Source organism: Rhinopithecus roxellana, chromosome 14 (genome assembly GCF_007565055.1).
Source record: "Rhinopithecus roxellana isolate Shanxi Qingling chromosome 14, ASM756505v1, whole genome shotgun sequence".
Lineage (NCBI taxonomy): Eukaryota > Metazoa > Chordata > Mammalia > Primates > Cercopithecidae > Rhinopithecus > Rhinopithecus roxellana.
Genome location: NC_044562.1, coordinates 58,605,528 through 58,624,109, shown reverse-complemented (window position 1 = coordinate 58,624,109; position 18,582 = coordinate 58,605,528). Strand labels below are relative to the sequence as shown.

General features: G+C 55.4%; 2 protein-coding genes across 2 annotated transcripts; both read right to left on the bottom strand.

Annotated features, from left to right (window-relative positions):
* Positions 1 to 7,770: 7,770 nt before the first annotated feature.
* On the bottom strand, positions 7,771 to 13,321 carry COPS9 (COP9 signalosome subunit 9). The gene is made up of 3 exons (XM_010360816.2): positions 13,170 to 13,321; positions 10,885 to 10,957; positions 7,771 to 8,034 (listed from the first exon to the last, which is right to left on the bottom strand). The coding sequence occupies exons 1-3, from the start codon at positions 13,293 to 13,295 to the stop codon at positions 7,997 to 7,999; spliced, it is 237 nt and encodes a 78-aa protein (XP_010359118.2). The 5' UTR covers positions 13,296 to 13,321; the 3' UTR covers positions 7,771 to 7,996.
* Positions 13,322 to 15,952: 2,631 nt separating this feature from the next.
* OTOS (otospiralin) lies at positions 15,953 to 17,608 on the bottom strand. The gene is made up of 4 exons (XM_010360817.2): positions 17,570 to 17,608; positions 17,214 to 17,389; positions 17,007 to 17,033; positions 15,953 to 16,277 (listed from the first exon to the last, which is right to left on the bottom strand). Exons 2-4 carry the CDS (start codon positions 17,344 to 17,346, stop codon positions 16,093 to 16,095), a joined length of 345 nt encoding a protein of 114 aa, XP_010359119.1. The 5' UTR covers positions 17,347 to 17,389; positions 17,570 to 17,608; the 3' UTR covers positions 15,953 to 16,092.
* Positions 17,609 to 18,582: the final 974 nt, after the last annotated feature.

The following is an 18,582-nucleotide window of genomic DNA, read 5'->3' as shown; positions in this document are numbered from 1 at the left end:
GATACTAAATAAACAAAAAACAGAACTAACGGTTCCAAATGTTATTTTCATGGCAAGGTTGGCGGTTTTCCTGCCTCAGCAAGAGGGCTAGCAGGTGCCTTCAACATTTCCTTAGCTGTACTGGGCACAGTTGGGGACACGGAGGTGAGCCTGCCAAGCGACAGGATAAAGTTAAAATGGCCAAAGGGGAAAAAAATAAAAAACAAAACACAACCACCACACCACCCAAGGACTGCTGGCTGGAGCAAATCATCCAGGCCTCCTGCCCTGCGGGAAGCCTCAATCTGCAGATCCACCAGAGACCTCCAAATTGTATACATTCATATCTATATTGCCATGATGTATGCAATTCTTATGCAATGCTCAGTTGAGCAGAAAGCACTGATGTCCAGGGCAGATTCCAGCCGAGACCAGCCTGTTTCCAGACCAGCAGGCGCACTCATTCTCTAGGCAAACTGCCCCTCTGCAGGCCCCACTGGGGCCCTGATGCCAGCAAGGCTTCCTCCAGCTCAGAGGACTGAGCCCTGCAGTCGGCCCCTCTTTTCAGGCCTGTGCTGATGAACAGCCCTGGGCCTTGAAGGCCAGGCTTTCCTTCTCTGCTTCAGCTGCAAACAGGGAGCCTAAGGAAATGGAGAGGGATCCCCACTGGGGGCAGTCCCCAGGTCTGGGGAGAAAAGCCATCTAAGTGGCACCCTCCGCCCAGCCCCTCACTGATGCTCGGGTCCCTTGCCCACCCCAGACGGCCCCTCCCCATCAGGACTGTGCAGGATGCACAAGGATGTGCGGCCTCCCAAGGTTCTCCATCCACACTCCCCCAGACCCCTCCAGAGTGGGGCCAGGGCCTGCACCCACCCCGAGCACCTGCCCTGCCCTTGTGCTTTACAATGGGTTCTCACAGCAGCCCTAATGTTCCGCCTTCCCCACAGCGCTGTAGGCACAGTCTTTCAGGAAACATTCACATACACATACATACATGTATGATCATATGCACGGGGTGTGATCAGGGTCTGTGGGCCTAGGTGAGCCGCACAGTGCAAGTGTGTGGCGTTTTATACAGACTGATGCACATGCCACATTTACAGTCCTCTAAAAAGTGTCTATGCACACTCACAAAATGTCGATTTTAGGTGTATGTAAATAGGTATGAATACGTGACACCTACCTCTCTGTATCCCACATTTCCCAGCCACGTGGCCTTGTGGAATCCCCTCTACATCAACGGTTAAAACTCCAGCCCCTCTGTCCAGTGGGTGCAGGACCCGACGGCAGAGACACTCTGCCCAGAGGGTGCGGGACCCCATGGCAGGGACGCTCTGCCCGGTGGATGCGGGACCCCGTGGCAGGGACGCTCTGCCCGGTGGGTGCGGGACCCCGTGGCAGGGACGCTCTGCCCGGAGGGTGCGGGGCCCCGTGGCAGGGACGCTCTGCCCGGAGGGTGCGGGGCCCCGTGGCAGGGACGCTCTGCCCGGTGGGTGCGGGACCCCGTGGCAGGGACGCTCTGCCCGGTGGGTGCGGGACCCCGTGGCAGGGACGCTCTGCCCGGAGGGTGCGGGACCCCGTGGCAGGGACGCTCTGCCCGGTGGGTGCGGGACCCCGTGGTAGGGACGCACCATAATTTCCTCTTTCATGAATGAGCATTCATTTTGTTTCCATGTTTTTTGTCGTATGGAAAACATGCTGCAAACCCCACTTCCTTGTGGATCTTCGGTTTCATCGCCGTTACCATATTGCCTAAACGGGCTGGTGGCAAAGCACACAGGTTGGGGGGACAATGTCAGGTCCGCTGGGTCTGTAGCGGTGTGTAAGTCGGCCGTTTCCTCATCGACTTTCTGTCCGGATGGTCTGTCCGTGACTGTAGTGGGGTTCCGTGACTGTAGTGGGGGTCCGTGACTGTAGTGGGTCCGTGACTGTAGTGGGGTCCGTGACTGTAGTGGGGGTCCGTGACTGTAGTGGGGTCCGTGACTGTAGTGGGTCCGTGACTGTAGTGGGGTCCGTGACTGTAGTGGGGGTCCGTGACTGTAGTGGGGGTCCGTGACTGTAGTGGGGTCCGTGACTGTAGTGGGGGTCCGTGACTGTAGTGGGGTCCGTGACTGTAGTGGGGTCCGTGACTGTAGTGGGGTCCGTGACTGTAGTGGGTCCGTGACCGTAGTGGGGTCCGTGACCGTAGTGGGGGTCCGTGACCGTAGTGGGGTCCGTGACCGTAGTGGGTTCGTGACTGTAGTGGGGTCCGTGACTGTAGTGGGGTCCGTGACTGTAGTGCGGTCCGTGACTGTAGTGGGGTCCGTGACTGTAGTGGGGTCCGTGACTGTAGTGGGGTTCGTGACTGTAGTGGGTTCGTGACTGTAGTGGGGTCCGTGACTGTAGTGGGGGTCCGTGACTGTAGTGGGGTCCGTGACTGTAGTGGGGTCCGTGACTGTAGTGGGGGTCCGTGACTGTAGGGGGTCCGTGACTGTAGGGGGTCCGTGACTGTAGTGGGGGTCCGTGACTGTAGTGGGGGTCCGTGACTGTAGTGGGGTCCGTGACTGTAGTGGGGTCCGTGACTGTAGTGGGTCCGTGACTGTAGTGGGGTTCTGGAGTCTCCCGTATTGTAGGTGTTGCTATTTCTCCCCTTGGATCTGTCCATGTTTGCTTTACAGTCATGCCCCACATAATGCCACTTTGGGCAAAAATAGACGGCATATGCACCAGTGGCTTCATCAGATTATAACAGCGCATTTTAACCATTCTTTTTCTATGCTTAGATATGTTTAGATACTGTTGATGGAAGAAAAGAAGTCAAGCTTTGAAGGCATTTAAACTAGTGTTATTCAGAAGTCTTTCTGAGGGCTCCAGACCGTGTCCTCCAGCCTGGGAGCAGCCCCTTCGCGAGGTCCTGTTCGACTGCCCCGCACAGGGTGCCAGCTCACTGCAGAGATGCAGGTGGTGGGGTTCAGGACAGTCACGTCGAACCCGCTCAGAAGTTACCTGAGAGCAGAATCACATCAAGGTTTGTGCAGGAGGACATCAGGTTGTAGATTACACAGGCACAATCACTAACTCACAGGCGTTATCTTGTGCAGGAAAGACAAGGAACGCAGTGACTCAGGCGGGAGATGTGGGGGTGGCGTGTGCTCTGCCCTGTTTTGCCTTCAAGGCATCTTTGGAGCACTGCACGAGGGGCTCTGTGAAACGGTGCTGGCAAGCAGAAATGAACAAAGAGGGCTCCTTAGGTTTGATACTGTCTCACCACACACAAATGGTCAGCGTTGTGTTCCTGTTGTCTACAGGATTTAGCACAGTCACGAGCTGTGCAGTGTGTACTAGAGCAACAGGCTCCAGCACCCAGCCTAGGTGTGCGGCAGGCTAAACCATCTAGGTTTGTGTCAGTCACTCCGTGATGTTGGAACAACAACGGGATCACCGAATGAGGCATTTCTCAGAAGGGACCACCGTCGCTAAGCGACACAGGACTCCAGGTAGGTGCTCTGATGTTGGGTGCATATAGATAGGGGCATACGCCACATTGACACTCTTCTAAAAAGCACGTATCTCTGCACACACACGAACACAACGGTTATCTGATGTTTATGTAAATAGATGTCAGAAACACACACCTCTCTGCATCCTACCTTACATTTATACATGGCTGTGTTGTCTTCTTCCCTTCTCCACCAGCAATGGATGGTTATTCCTCACTCTTAAAACGTCTATCACTCCAGTGAGTGGAAACTGATACTGTGCTGTCTTAGTTGACCTCTCGCCTGCTTCTTGTGGGTCTGAGCACCTCTAGCTAACTTCCCAGCCACTTGGATTGGTTCTTCCGTAAACTGTGTTTCTTATGTGTCCATTTTTCCCTAACTTGTTGCTTTGTTCATGCCACGTAGGGAAAGTTCTATGCATCTGGTAAACATAAGCGCTTCCGCCCCTTGCTCATGGCCTGTGCTCTCTCAAACACTCTGTCCAAAGCTGCTACTTGTCTCCCGTTTAGTTCACCATCTCTGGAGGAACAGAAGGAAGCTCGTGACACTAGAATGAGGTCTGGTATGTTTGCCTCTGGAATTCCGAGTCACCTGGGACAAGTCACTCTGTCCAATGAGAAGACAAGCATTTCTACAAGGTACAGGAACTTAGGACAGACAGGGGAAGGCCAAGTACAAGGACACAGGGTTCCTGTGACACACAGATTTGCTAATAATAATTAACAGCGAATACTCAGGCAGCGCTTGGACTACCCTGCAGGGTGCTGCCGGAGCATTTCAGAGCATTTCCCATAGGAGCTCGCCGACCCCCACCCAGTGTCATTGTGACCCCACTTCACAAGCTCAGGCACAGGGAAATTCCAGACCACCCAGAGGCAGCTGGGCTCAGGTCGATCCCCAGGGCCCCTGTTCACCAGTCTCTCTCTCTCACACACACACTCTCCTGACCAGGTAGTGCATCCCAGATGTGTTGAGCCTCCAGCCTTTTGGTGGTGTGGCACTGCCCACATCGGGCCACGTCTGCTCACCCTCCAATTCTAAGGTGCTACTGTCCAGAAATTTGTGTTCCCCCAAAATTCATGTTGAATCCTCACCCCCCACCCACAGGTGATGGTGTTAGGAGGTAGGACCTCTGGAGGGTGATTAGGTCGTGGTTGTGGAGCCTTCATGAGTGGGATCAGCATCCGTACAGGAGAGATCTGAGAGACCCCATGCCTCTTCCACGGTGAGGCACCACCTATGAGCCACGCAGGCTCAGCGCTCTCTGGGCGGCTTTCTCTCCTCTCCAAAGGAGCCCAGGATTCGGTCATTTTCAAAGTCCCTCTGTTGTTGCTTATTTACATGTAACAAAAGCCCGCTGAACACCTTGACAAAGGGACCAGGCATCCCTTGAGCACAGTCGCCAGCCAGCTGAGCCACCCTCCCGGATTCACTGCCCCAAGTGACAGCCAGTTCTGATGGCAGGCCACTCATGCCGCCTCAAAAATCACCCAGGAACCATTAAAAGCCATTCAAGACATACTTAAGAGTAGTACTTCGGGACTAATTGGAGGTAACGATTATTCACACAAAACCTGCACTGTGTAGCCAAGACAACACCTCAAAGACATACTGAGAGCCCGGATGCTGACCCAGGGCTGGATGCGGCAAAGCACATGGCTTCTGGAAGGTGGGCCAATCACGGGCCTTCCTCAAACCTTTCCCTTGGGACACAGTCCCCTTCGCCACCCCGGGAGGCGTGTTACCGGAGATGTAATACGGAAACCGCTGGACCCACGGTGGAGAAAGAAACTGCTGTGGAGAAAGATTTTCTAGGCCCATGAAGCCAGTGGGCAGGCAGAAACAGGAAGTGGTTGAGTGCAGGGATCTTTGGGCCCTGGGGCCAGCTGTCCTTTTGTGAGCCCTCCAACAAATTCCTCTCTTGTATGGATTTTAATGGACAGTGCTTCCTTCTTTTCTCACGGAAGAGTCTTCTCCAAGACCCCAGAAGACTCCCTCGCCCTCGGCTGATTCTGCTCCAAGGAGCAGGCAGGCATTCCCCGCAGAGCTGGGCTGCCTTGCTCAAGTGCGGTATCTGGCTGGCAGTTGAGCCTGCGGTCCCCCAGCAGCTTTCTCAGAGCGGCAGGGATCAGTATAGAGATCTCTGTGATTAAGGTCATCAGGTGTAAAAACAGAAAATACATGTCTTTGTCAGTGTAGGTGATGACACGTCACTGACAACGGCTGGAGTTTTGCACGGGAGTGGGCATGGCTGGGCCAGTTAGCTGCAGTCTGATCACCCGGGTGATCACCCTTCCTGACAGCCTCACAGTGACAGCCGAGTCACGGGGAGATGAGGAAGAAAAACACGTGGCAGTGCTCGTGGCCTCATGGTATTGAGGAAGCTGCAAGGATTCTGTGAAGACAAAGGGAGGCCTCCTAGAGCCCACAGGGGTCTAAACACGAGCAGAAGACACTAACATGCACACACGTGCAGACTGCTGTTCACAAAGCGGCTTGGACCAGATGAGCCTGAAATTCTACGGCCCACACAGGAGCGCCCGGGGCTCACAGGCCTTGGTCTAGAAGGGGTGTGCCAATCTCCACTCTGCCTGAGTTCCTGTGCAGCAGCTGTCTTCTTCACCTGGGATCGTTCCTTCCTGCTGAAGGCCAGAGGCTGATATCCCCATTCACCAATGAGGAAACAGAGGCCCAAATAAACATTTTTAGTTTTGTTTAGAGACAGGGTTTCTCTGGCCCAGGCTGGAGTGCAGTGGTGCGATCACAGCTCACTGAACTGCTGGGCTGAAGTGATCCTCCTGCCCCAGCCTCCCAAATAGCTAGGACTATAGGCACGTGCCACCATGCTCAGCTAATTTTTTTATTTTTAATTATTTTATAGAAAGGGGGGTCTTATTCTGTTGCCCAGGCTGGTCTCAAACTCTTGGCCTCAGGTGATCCTCCCACCTCAGCCTCCCAAAGAGCCTGGATTACCAGAGTGAGCCACTGTGCCCAGCCCTCCAAAGAAAGGAACTGATTCAGCAGCAGCCTGCAGCTCGTTGGCAGTGGTGTTTGCCACTGGCCAGCCTGAGCTGTAGCCACAGCCCTCACCACTGTGTATTGCAGGCCCTGTGGGGCTGCGATAAACCTCAGCGGAGGGGATCTGCGGGGTAACCACCTGATACGACAGAATTCACCAAATACCTAGTTGTTCCCCACAGAGCCCTCTATGCCTGCTCTGAGGAATCCACGTAAGAAACTGTGAACACGACTCTCATGAATGAACCACAAGAACACAGCACTGAGAAACTCCGCCCTCTCAAAGTGCAGATGGCATGCAGCCTGGCCGCTGGAAACCCTGCTCCTGGCCTGCAGATAAGCCACATGGATCTCAGAAACAAAGTGGCAGCCTCAATGTGCAGCCCAGTGCAGAGCTTCCAACTGAGGGTCTTCTGACACCGCAGTCCACTCTCCTGCCTTCCCACGCGCCCTGTGCTCTGGCTGCCCTCGCTGCAGCACGGGAACCACGGAGGACTGCTAACTTGTCCTGGGCAGTCCCCAGCTGCTGAGACCCAACAAAGGATAGGAGCTCCATCAGGATGACAGGGTGGAAATCTACTCACCACTCACAAGAAAATGAGGCAGGGCTGACATTCAGTTCTGCTTAAAATCTCACCTGGCCTCCAGTACAAATGTCTCTTCCGTAAACATGACAAGGCAACACCCTTCAGCGGGTTCTCAGTAGCGGGGACAGCAGGTCCCTCATCCACTGAGGGGCTTTAACTGAAACTGGGAACTGCTGAAGTCCTGGGACTGGGCCATCCCCTGGTCTGAGGAACACTCTTCACTGCGAGACAGGTATGAAACAGCAACTTCACTGTTTTACAGCCATTATCAATAACCCAGCTGGGCCTACAGGAAACAAAACCCCTCTCCCCACACGGGTGTTACACTCTCCTTTGAAATGGACCAACGTGCATTCCAGGCGTAGAAGGCGCCTCCTGTCATCCTTAAGCCTCGAGTTTGTGGGGCAGCGGCCCTGACGTGGCAGCCAGAGGACAGCATAGGGCCCGCTGTGCTGACAGACACACACTGGTGCGAACTGCCGATGCAGCGGAGGGGTGGCCCCAGGGCAAGGTCCTCCAAGTGGCCATCAGCAGGCCCAGCTGTGCCCAGCCCGCACTGCCTCCTGGTCTAGCACATACAGCACCGTAACACCCGGTATTTGCCAGCAGACAAACATGGTTCTCTCAGCTGACACATGCATGACACACACACAGACTTTTAGGGACTGCAACACTCACTCAAAAGTGCAAGAAGAGATCACTCTGCATGTGACGTTGCTTTCTTTTAATTGCAGTGAGGACACAACCTGGTCATGTTCAGAGACAAACAGCCTCATCTAGGTGGTGAAGAACATTCTTATCTTTCTTGGTTAACCAGGTCCTCAATTCAAGGGATTTCCAAGTGTTCTTTAAAACCACCTGACACTGTCCTGCGCAGGCTCACACTGCGACTCTGTACCAAGGGCCTGGCCCCGCCTGCAGCCAGAAGTCATCTCACTGGATGTCATCATCATCGAAAAGATCTTCAAAATCTAGAGAAATAAGCAAAACCATGTATTTACACATACAAGGGTAAGAGCTGAAAAAAATCACTTCAAAATGAATTATGTGGTCATCCAAAATACAGAGATAATCGTCAATGATCTAATGAAATAAAAGACTTTTCCCGTAACAGACTTTTAGTCTCAGCCAACCAGGACTCATACACACAGTCCAAGGGGAGAGTGTTGGCTAGAGTGCTTTCTTGCTTTCATTTAAAAGACAATCCTAAGAAAATGCTTGCAGGGCTGTTCTGGGTCCCACAGACACCACTGCACAGCCATAACTCAGCACTCAGGACACATCAGTGTCATGTCTGCACCCATGAGTGCACGGCGCCCAAGATGCTGCCCTTGCTGCCAGGGCCAGGGAGAGATGAAGCTGGGAGGCCCGTGCTGGGTCCCTTAGAGCAGAGGGAAACCGGCCGGCTCCCACTGTGAGAATGAGAAAGCTGGACTGAGCTGCAGAAAGGTGAAGCCTCCAGTAAGGCAGTGTGAATGATACTCAAGCCTGAGAAACACCCGCTAAGGCCCGTTCCCACCAGAAAAAACGCAGCAAACGTGTAGTGCACTGCTTTGGGTGATCAAAATCAGGCCCCCCAGGAAAGATTTTGTCCTTCTGTTTAGTTTTCTAAATTCCCTACTACAGGCAATCGTTACTTTCACAACAGGAGAAGAAAGTAAAACTAGGAGCCCACCCACACGTACTGTGCACTGAAAATGTGCAGGATGAATTATGAACTAGAAAGAGGAGGTTCCACTCCTGGAGGGTGAGACAGAGTGAAGAGGCAGGAGCCTGCTGGCGCCACGCCATCCAGCCTTCCTGGGAAGGGTGGCGTCCCTGAGACATCTCTGGCCACTCAGAGGGTCCCGGCTCTCCCCAGCCACACTGACGCACCCCCACATCCTCACTGCCTCCTGACTGCTGTGTGTGGTTCTGCCACTCAGAGCACTTTTGCGCAGTCCCAGGCCCGGCTGACTCCACCCCTTCCAACCTCTGCTCTGCTGCCCCCTCTGGAGAAACCTCCCTCTGCTGTGCTCTGGAAATAATACCGTCCACGCTTTGCCAGGGCTCTCGTCACAGTCCAGCCCCTGCCTGCTGACTTGTCTGGACCCACAATTTTGTAAGACACGGCGAGGGAAGGGAGTGAGTCTTGTTCATGGCTAGAACCCCGGTGCCCAGGGGATAACTGCCCAGCAAAACCCATCTGCTTGATAAGTAAAAAGGACTTAGCAGAAGCCCCATCCACAGCCTACAGGTCTCTCAAAGTAAATGGCTCCTTGAACACATGGGGTTGTCACAACCTGACGGGACAGTAAGTGCTTTGTGAACTCAGTGGGTGGGCAGGCAGGGGACACAGAGCTCTCCAGCGTTCCCTCCCTGACTAGCCGTGGCTCAAAGGTAGACACACGCCCACAATGCTCAGGCTGCTGGGTGCTCACCTGACGGGTCAGGCCTGGGTCCCTCTCAGAGATGCTTTCCCGTCAGGATTCAGGGACTGACTCTGGAACCCATGTGAACTCAAACACTAGAACACAGCAATCGCCTCTCACCAATGGGCTGGCAGAGGATAAATGGGACTTTGAAGGAGATCATCAAAATGCAAGTGCGTTGTGCCAGCATTAGCCACTGCCCAATCCTGCCCACGTGAAGAAGCTTCGAAGTCGCCCTGGTGAGCTGGTGTTTTTGCGGAGCAGCTCTAGAGAGCACTCTGCAGTTTTGCACAATTTGTTCCCTCTGAAGGCAACACCCTTCTCCCACCTCACTCTGGCATAAAGAATTGAAAGAAATGCTCTTCAGTCCTCCAGGCTGGTCTCAAATGTCACCTGCCCCAGTTCTGACTCCAGTTGGTAGCAGCAAGAATGCTGCCTCGGGGCATGGCCAGGCACCCTGGGAAAGCCTGCACCCCAACTCAGCAGCTTGGCTGCTCCCCTCAGGCAATGGCTGGCTGACAGTCAGCCTGATAAAGCAGCAGGGACTTGGGATGGCAGGGGGTCTCCGGTCAGTTAGAAACCGATGTGGTAAGGTCACATCCTAGCTGTTAACTGGTAACAAGAGCTTTCTGTAGAGGCCAGCACCATGCGTTAAAACAGGATGGAAAATGCCACCTCACTCTCTGGAGTAAGAAACCTATCTTGTTTATTATTTGAACCCTTAGTAAAGGCTAATATAAACTAGAGGAACAAGGCCTGAAGAAATCAGAAGAGAATGAGAGAAATATCCCCTCTAGCAGGTCTGATGATCTTACAGAAAGTTTGCTTTTCATTGTTTATTTGGTTTACCAATGTTTTATTTGGTTTACCCATGTTTTAGGTAACTAGCACTGAAACCCTTAAATCAAGAGGGAAACGCATCCTGCGTCCTGATTTCAGAGCTGGGCAAGAGCTGCAGTGTGGCTGTCCCTCTGCAAAGGCAGCTGAGGGCACGAGAACCCAGGCAGGCAAACACAGGTGGGCTGGGAGAGGAAACCGGCTACCCGGAGAGGGCAGAGACAGGGAGCCAGACAGGGTTCCTATGGCCGTGTCTGAGGCAAGGGGCCAGACCCAGCTACAGTCTGAGGTGTCTGCAGGCACATGTAACACACATGCCAGAGCTCAAACTCAACTACTGGGCTGCAAGCTGGGAACAATTTCATGCTACTTTTCTCCTGAAAAATAAGGCTGCCTGCCAGTGGCCGCAGCCCATGTCATCGCTCCATAGAGACTGCACTGCACTCTGAGGGGAGCGCAGGGGCTCTACCACCTTATGATCCAAATTATTTATGTCACCAAGTTGCTTCACTGCCTTAACCTACAGAAGAAATATTCAGATTAAATCTGGCATCCCATTCCAAGCATCCTTACCATTAAAAAAGTCTGCATGAACGGCCTTTTCATTGGCTGCCAAGTCCATCAAGAGCCCGGTGCTGCCTCCCGCCTGGGGAACGCAAAGGCAAGGTTATGTCAGCTGCGTTTTCCAAAAGAACAGGTGATACGTGCATTGCAGTGTCCGCCACCCCCACAGAAAAGGAAGACGGGTGAGGGGGAACAGGCTCAAGCTGGAGTCAACATTTTAGTTCCAGACAAAGGAGGAATGTGTATGGGCGGAGGGGGAGGGAGAAATTCAAAGGAATTATTTTTAAGGTCTCTCAAGGGCTTGGGTTCCTTGATTCCTCTCTGCCTTTAAAAATTAGAAACCTACCACTGCTCTAAGTACCACTACTTCACTGTAACCCTCAAGGAGAGGTTTCCAATCCCCCCCGGACATTGCCACAGAGGCCACAAACACGTGAAACCGAGCCCATCGACTCCGCTCAGGATCCCTTCCCGCTCTCTTCTGGGAATGAAACCACTTCCCCGAGGAAACTGACCTGCTCTGCCTCTGAGGTTCTGGTGCCGGCTGCCATCATGGACCGTCCACTGCCACAACTCCACGGCAGTGGAAAAACCATGTCACAACCCAAGCTGGGCAATCTGAAGCCCTCAGGATTTTGGATCATGTTTAGAGTCACCTGGTGACAGCAGGAGCAGATTCCTCTGACAGCAGCACCCTGGACAGCTGGCCACAGGTCCTGCTGCTGCCCTGGCCCCAGCATTCACAAGGCCACTGGCTCAACCTTGCCCTCATCCCCACGTAGCTGCATGCCCTTGTTCCCTTTCACAGACACTCTCAGAAAAGCCAGGACGCTCAGCCTCCTCCCCTGGCTTCTCAGCCTCCCTCCCTGTCCCCAACACCACAGTAAGCCTTGCGCATTCTACCACTTAAACACTGGGCTGAGCTTGTCCCTACCTCCATCTGCCTCATTCACACTTTCTTCAACTGTCCTGTTCTCCCTGCTGCCATTTTTCCACCCTCTCACCCCTAAACGCCGCCACCCTACAGAGCAGGTCAGAGCCTCTCACTCCCCACTGTAAAGCCCTCGAGGGGCTCCACATCGCCTAGGGCTGTGACTTTAAAACAGGACTGAGAAGCCTGCGTTTAGTGGAAGTGCTTCAGGAGTGGGGTGCACAGAGCCACCCTCTTAGCGTGATTCCAGATGGTTTCATGATCTGGTCCCTGCCCACTGTCTCCCCACTCTCTGGCACTGTATGCTCAACCATGTTAAACGACATGAACCAGTGGGCATCCCCCCAACCCAGGACTCTGTTCCTGCTGGGCCTTCATCCCCGCCTACCTGGCAAAAACCACTGTGTCCCCCACCATTTAGCCACAGAGTCGACTCCTCAGCTGCACCTTTGCTGAGCCCCCTCAAAGGCCTGAGGGCCCATCCGTCGGTGCGCCTTCGGATTTCTATGACACCTGGCATTTGCAATCAGCCTCTCTGCCATGTTATTGCCTCCACAGGCACAAGGGCTGCCTCTGACCACCTCTGTACCCCCTAAGCTTTGAGAAAGAGCACATGAGGCCCTGACATGCAGAAGCTGGCCTACCACTCTGAGCTAGGCTGTGGTGCTCTCCTGCTGACCATAAACCATCTCAGAACGCTCACATCAGACAAGGTCACTCTGTGAACACAACAGAGACCAAAAAAAATCCCAAGACGACTGCATCATCCTGTATCATTAAAAAGAACGAGGCCACTACGCAAAGCACATAAATACCAGACACCCCCTTTTCCGCTACGGCAGGAATGACGGCTGCTCCAGTCTTCCCTCATTCTAGTTCAGATTAAGAGGCCCAGTCGGAAAATTACCCTCGCTTCCAAGGCGCAGCAAAGCCCACTTTCTTCCCCCAAATCCCCGAACGCTAGCTCAAATCCCACACGAGGTGATTCCCCACCCGCGCTCTGGAGACGCACCGCGGGCCCCCACGGGGTGCTGCCGCCATCGAAGAGCAGCAAACGCAACTCCTTTCCCCACGAGTGTGGTCCCGGGGGCCTTGGGGGCACCCAGCAGGCACTCAACGCCCAGGCTGCGCCTCCTGGTCCCCCGGGCTAGGGCACACACTTCCCGCCGCGGTCGGAGGCCGCCTTTCACCAGAAGCTCGGAGAAGCCGGGATTTGCTCTCCGCGGGGCAGGGAGCCTGGGAGCCGTGCCCATCGCCCACCCGCCCGGCCTCCCCTCCCCGGGACCCGCGCACCAGGACACCGCCCTTCCGCTCCCCCTTCCCCGCTCCCCACGCTCGGAGACTCCCACCGGGCCCGTGCCACCTCGTCCAGGTCCACGTACGGCCCGGCGCCCTCGGGGAACATCTCGTCCACGGCCGGCTTCATCTCGGGCCCGCGGCGCTCTAGGCCCACTTCCGGCCGCAGGGCCGCTTCCGGCGCGCGCCACATGGCAGCTCTAGACGCCGGAGGACCGCGCCTCTGTGGTGCCCGCCGGCCCGCAGCGCGGTCAGCGGTCTCGCATCCGGGGTGCTCGGGGCTGCCGGTGCGTACCCGCGGCCACCGGCGTCTGTCTTTGCGCTGGCGAGGGCGGGCGTCTGCAACGCCTCTGATGGGCGGCCGGGCGGCCACGGAGAGAAAAGGCCGCCAGCAATGGGAGCAGTTCCTGCCGAGCACGCCTCCGACAAGGGACCAGATCCAGAATAAAGAGGGAGCCTCAGACTCAGCCGCAGGGACGGCCGGGTTCACAAGAGCCCAGGGCTTGACCTTCAGACGTTTGTCTGGAGAAGACACACTTGCGGCCAGTGAGCAGATGAAGAGGTGCAAGCAAACCAGGGCCCCACCGAGGGGCCGCAGCACCCCTGGGACGCCCAGAGTCAAAAAACAGCAAAACACGGGTGGAAGGGTGGAGATTGAGACGCGGCAGCCGGGGCGGGAGACAGGGAGGCAGGTCCCAGAAAATCAAACACGGACGCCCACGTGGCCCAGCACTCCCCTTCCGGGCACAAGCCCAGAGGACCGAAAGCGGAGGCTCCAAGGGGCGTCTGTACCCCACGTTCACAGCAGCATTATTTATAATAAATGAAAAAGGAGAGCGTCCCCCGCTGCCCCTGCCCATGGATGGATACGTGCATAAGCAGATGTGGTCCGTGCACACTGTGGAACATCACTCAGCCTTTAAAAGGAAGGGAATGCCGACACCTGCTGCCAGGCGCATGAACGTTGAGGACGCTCTGCCGAGGGAGACGAGCCAGTCCTAAGACAAACACCGCGTGATTCCACTCAGCAGACGCCCCTAGAGGAGTCAAAGGCACAGGGACAGAAAGTAGAAGGGAGGTTGTCAGGGTCTGGGGAAGGGGAAATGGAGAGTTTGTGTTTAGTGGGGACAGAGTATCAGCCTTGAAAGATGGAAGAGGTCTGTAGAGGGCTGATGGTGACGGCTGCACAGTCCCGTGAATGTGCTTAATGCCACTTAAATGTGGTTAAGATGGAAACGAATGTGACAGAAAAACGAGGGAAAGGAGAAGGAAAGGGGAAAGGGAGGAAGAAGGTTGGAGGAAGGGAGGGAGAGAGGAAGAACAGGGGAGGGACGGAGAGAAGCAAGAGGTCCTGGAACGAGACTTTGCCAAAGGTTCTTTGCTCAACCTGACTTCGGTGGCCTCCTAACCTCCTCCCAGGCCCATCTGTGCACGGCACTGTCAGGTTCCGTTTTCGCAGAGAGCCCTGCTAAGTTGGTTTAGCCAGAGCCCTCCACCCTGGATATTGGATCGGGTTCCTGGTCCCCAGCGTCCCCAGGATGTCTGATCGCCCAGGCCTGTCTTCAGCGAGAGCCCTGCTGCGGTCCGCGGAGCCAGCATCCCCTTCCCGCACTGTGTTCCTCCTAATCATTTTCCACCCCCGACCCCACCTGCTCCTCAGCCGCAAACCCCCACTGCCTGTGCTGTTCGGAGCTGAGCCTGGTCTCCCTCCCCCACTGCAAGATCCCGTTGCGGTGGTCCCCACACCTGTCTCCAAGGTTCAGCACAACTTGTGAAAATTTCTAATAAGTTTTCTTCAACAGACCTTAAAGGAGGTGGGTTTGGGGGTTAGGCTGCAGAGAAGTGGGTTGGGGGGGCGACATGGAGGAGAGTAGTTCCAGGGACAGGAATTGAGCTGAAATGTGAGGGGTGAGGGTATGGCCTGAAAAGGGTCCGCCTGGCCTGAGTGGACAGTATGGGATGCAGGGAGAAGCAGGCAGTGGGCATTGCATGAGCCTCATGCCATGCCAATGTGCATCACTCTGAAGGACCCAAGTGAAAGTCAGTCTGATGGAACAGGGGCTTGGCAGTGACCAAGAGGAGTGGCCCGTTAAGTCAAGGTCTTTCCTAGCTAAGGGGTGGAGCCGTGGGTCTCCATGGTCTGCTTGTATACCCTACAGGGATGGGGAGCTCACCACCTGTGCAGAGGCCATCCCATTGCTGGAGGCCCACCCCTGAGACGCCATTGTGCTGCCTGCCCAGCCTTCCGGTGCCCCAGCGTGCCTAGGTGAAGCCCCCTTCCTCCCAGCATCCGCAAAACCTAGAGCCATCCCTGGAAGACAGAGCCTGCCCAGGCCCCGCTGTCCCTGACCGATGACAGATACAGACGGGGTTTCTCACTTCCATGCCCTGCTGCCTCCTGGGTCCTGCTGCCAGGGGAGTGTTGTGGTGTGGAGTCAGCTGAGCCCTGACTGTGGCTTTGCCTGTTGCCCAGCTTAGTGGCCCAGAGCGAGGGTGCCTGGACTGGAATCTAGCTCCCCCCTAACCAGCTGTGTGACCTTAACAAGTCAGGCAGCAGTGGCCTCATGTCTCTGCCTCAGTGTCCTCATCTGTAATCTGGGGGAACTGCAGCACCCCCCAGGATCATTGTGGGAAATGGTTGAGAGGGAGACACAGAAAGCCAGTCCTGAGCGCGCCCAGGATGTAAGATCCCTTGTTGATGCCAATGTGGATGGAAATGGTGCACATTTATGAAAGAGTTTATGAAAGTGCTCCCCAGGAATCAAAATAAAATCCGCTTCATTTGTGAAATAAAGTAAATGGGGCCTGAGCACAGCCGTCCTTGAAAGACAACCCACAACGCTGGTTGTACATCTTCAGTCCGGAGTTTATTGAGCATGAGACCAGGCCTGACTCCCCTCAGGGGCCAGGTTTTTGCCGGGACTCCCTGTCTGTGGAGGCCCGACCTAGTGCAGCCTGGCGGGGCGGGCGGGCACCAGGCTGGACACCATTCAGTCCTCCTGATAGGGAACATGGAAGCCCAGGGTGCTCCCCAGGGGGAAGTGTGCAAAGAAGGTGCGGGCCATGTCCTCGATCTGGGGGTAGGCCCCCAGGGCCTGGAAGTGCTGCACGTAGTTCCAGAAGTCAGAGGTGGAGAAAGGCCAGTAAGGCATGGCCGGCAGCTCCGCGTAAGGGTCTGAAAGACACATGACACCTGCCTTGGGGACTGTCCCCACGGTCCTGCCTGGAGACACCGTCCTCGGAGGCCTCAAGGCAAGTGGATGGTTCCCAGCTGTGCCCACATGCCCACAGTGATTCAACCTTCCCAGAGTGGGGGCCTGAGCCCGTCCCCTCTCAGCAGTGGGGTGATGACCTAGGTCCTTGGGGGTGCCTGGTCTGGGAGACAGAGGAAGAAGGGGAAGAGATGGAGGGGGCAGGCCTGTCCTGTTTGAGGAGGGAGTTGTATGGGGATGGTGTGGGGCACCGGCAGTCTCCTGCTGGGATTTCAGAAGGGAGCACAGACACCCGCGTCCACTACCCCCCACATAACCTGTCCTAAAGCTTGGGCAAGGGTGGCCCTGAAGATACTGGACTGAGTTAGGGCTCAGAGTTGGGAGAGCCTGGGGGCTGGAGCCCAGGTAGGAGGGTGGGAATGTCAGGGGTCATGGGGCCCTGGCTCCCCCTGCCCAGTGTGTTCCCTGGTGGCTGGAGGGCAGGGTCGCAGCTGAAAGGAGCTCAGAGACCCTCTGCTTGCACAGCTCCAAGCTGGCTCTCGAGGGCCATGTTTCCATGCTCAGGCCTGAGCTGAGCCAGGGCCCCTGATGCGTCTGCTTGGGATAGGAAGCCGCTGCCCTCCCCAGCAGTTTCTCCTTGCTGCACACCAGTTACTTATGCAAATGAAAGGAAAGAAATCGGAGAACGGTACCTCCTTCCTCCTGCACAGGCTTGGCCCCTGCAAAGGAAGAGAAGAGCTGTCACCCAGGAGGACCACCCAGGTGCCGGTTGGGCCCACCCCACACCAGCTGCAGGGCTCTGAGGTTTCCCAGCAGTCTGGGGATGAGTGCGGGAGGGGAGAGAACAGGAGGGCTGTCGGGGGTCCTGGTGGCTGCCTCCCTCCAGAGCGGCCCCTCACCTGCGAGAGGCCCCAGCAGGAGGCAGAGGGCCAGCCCTGGCACCATGCAGGCCTGCATCTTCCCGGTGCTTCCTGATCTGCGACTCAGGCTCACCTGCAGCAGGACGAACCCAGGAAGGGCGAGACCACCCATCCGTCAGGGCCGGCTTCCTCTATCAGCCCCAATGTGGGCAACCCTGGGGAAAATGGCATGGATTTAAAAAAAAATTCTTACGGTTTTCCTAGCAATTCCCATTTCAGTGGTTTCAAACCACTATTTGGAGGTGAAATCTCTGCCTCAATTGGCCTTAAGTTCCACGACTTAAGAAATTGCACACCCCCCGCCCACAACCCTGCCTGGCCTGTCCAGAGCTTACCTTGTCTCTGCTCAGCCAGCCGTGCTGCCTGGATGGGCTCTGCTGCCAGCTCAAGGGTCCTCTTTATAGAAGGGCCATAGATGAGGAAGGACACGTCACCTGCCTCAACAGTCAAACTGAATATTTCATCCCCACCGGAGGATGTGGGCTCCTGTCGCCCTGCTGGCAGGCAGAATCAGAGTGTCAGCTTCTGGAAATCTGATCCGAAGATCAAACGGAGAGAAAAACATCCTGGCTAGGCCATTTCTGAAATTGTTAGGACTGAATTCAGCATTGGTACTTGAAATGAATTCAGTTTCCTCTCCACAAGGAGAGATCCTACGTCCGATACTGGGGCTGGCTGAGATTTCCTCCCTCGTGAGATGGAGCTGAATAATTCCAGTGCTGTTTCCACTTAAACCAGCAGGCAGGAGGAGCCCCAGGTCAGCAGGACCTGCCTGCAGGACGTCCATTGAGCAGAGTCACAGCAGGAAGTGTGGGGTCAAGATGGACTTCTGTCTCCAGGCGGGAGCCTCCCTGTGATCCGAAGTGTCAGTCTGCAGGTGGGCAGGAGGCTGTCCCCACCCTGGGACACCAGCAGCTGGCACCAAGGGTCTCTGCGGGTCAGGCCATTCTGACTACACAGCAGTCCCACTGACCACATCAGTTCCTGTGTTCACCTGTCTCTCCAATAAGTACAGCCTCCTCCTGGTACTGCCCCTTGGGGTCCCACCACCCCACTGAATTCAGGGCCGAATTTGGTATGGCAGTCTCCCTGTCATTCCTGGTCACCCTGGGGGCTCTGTAAGGGCTCTGGGAAACTCCTCACCCATGTGTCCCATGGTTCTGGAGTTCAGGGTCCCCAACTTCATCACAGTCTGCCCACATGGCCCAACCACATGATTAAGGACTTATTTTTTCCCGCATAATGCCATACATTTAACCAAAGATATCCAAAGAGATGGTTAATTGAATTCAGATTGTAAGGCAGCCACCCACGGATTTGATTTTGGATTTCCTTTTCAGAAATCTGG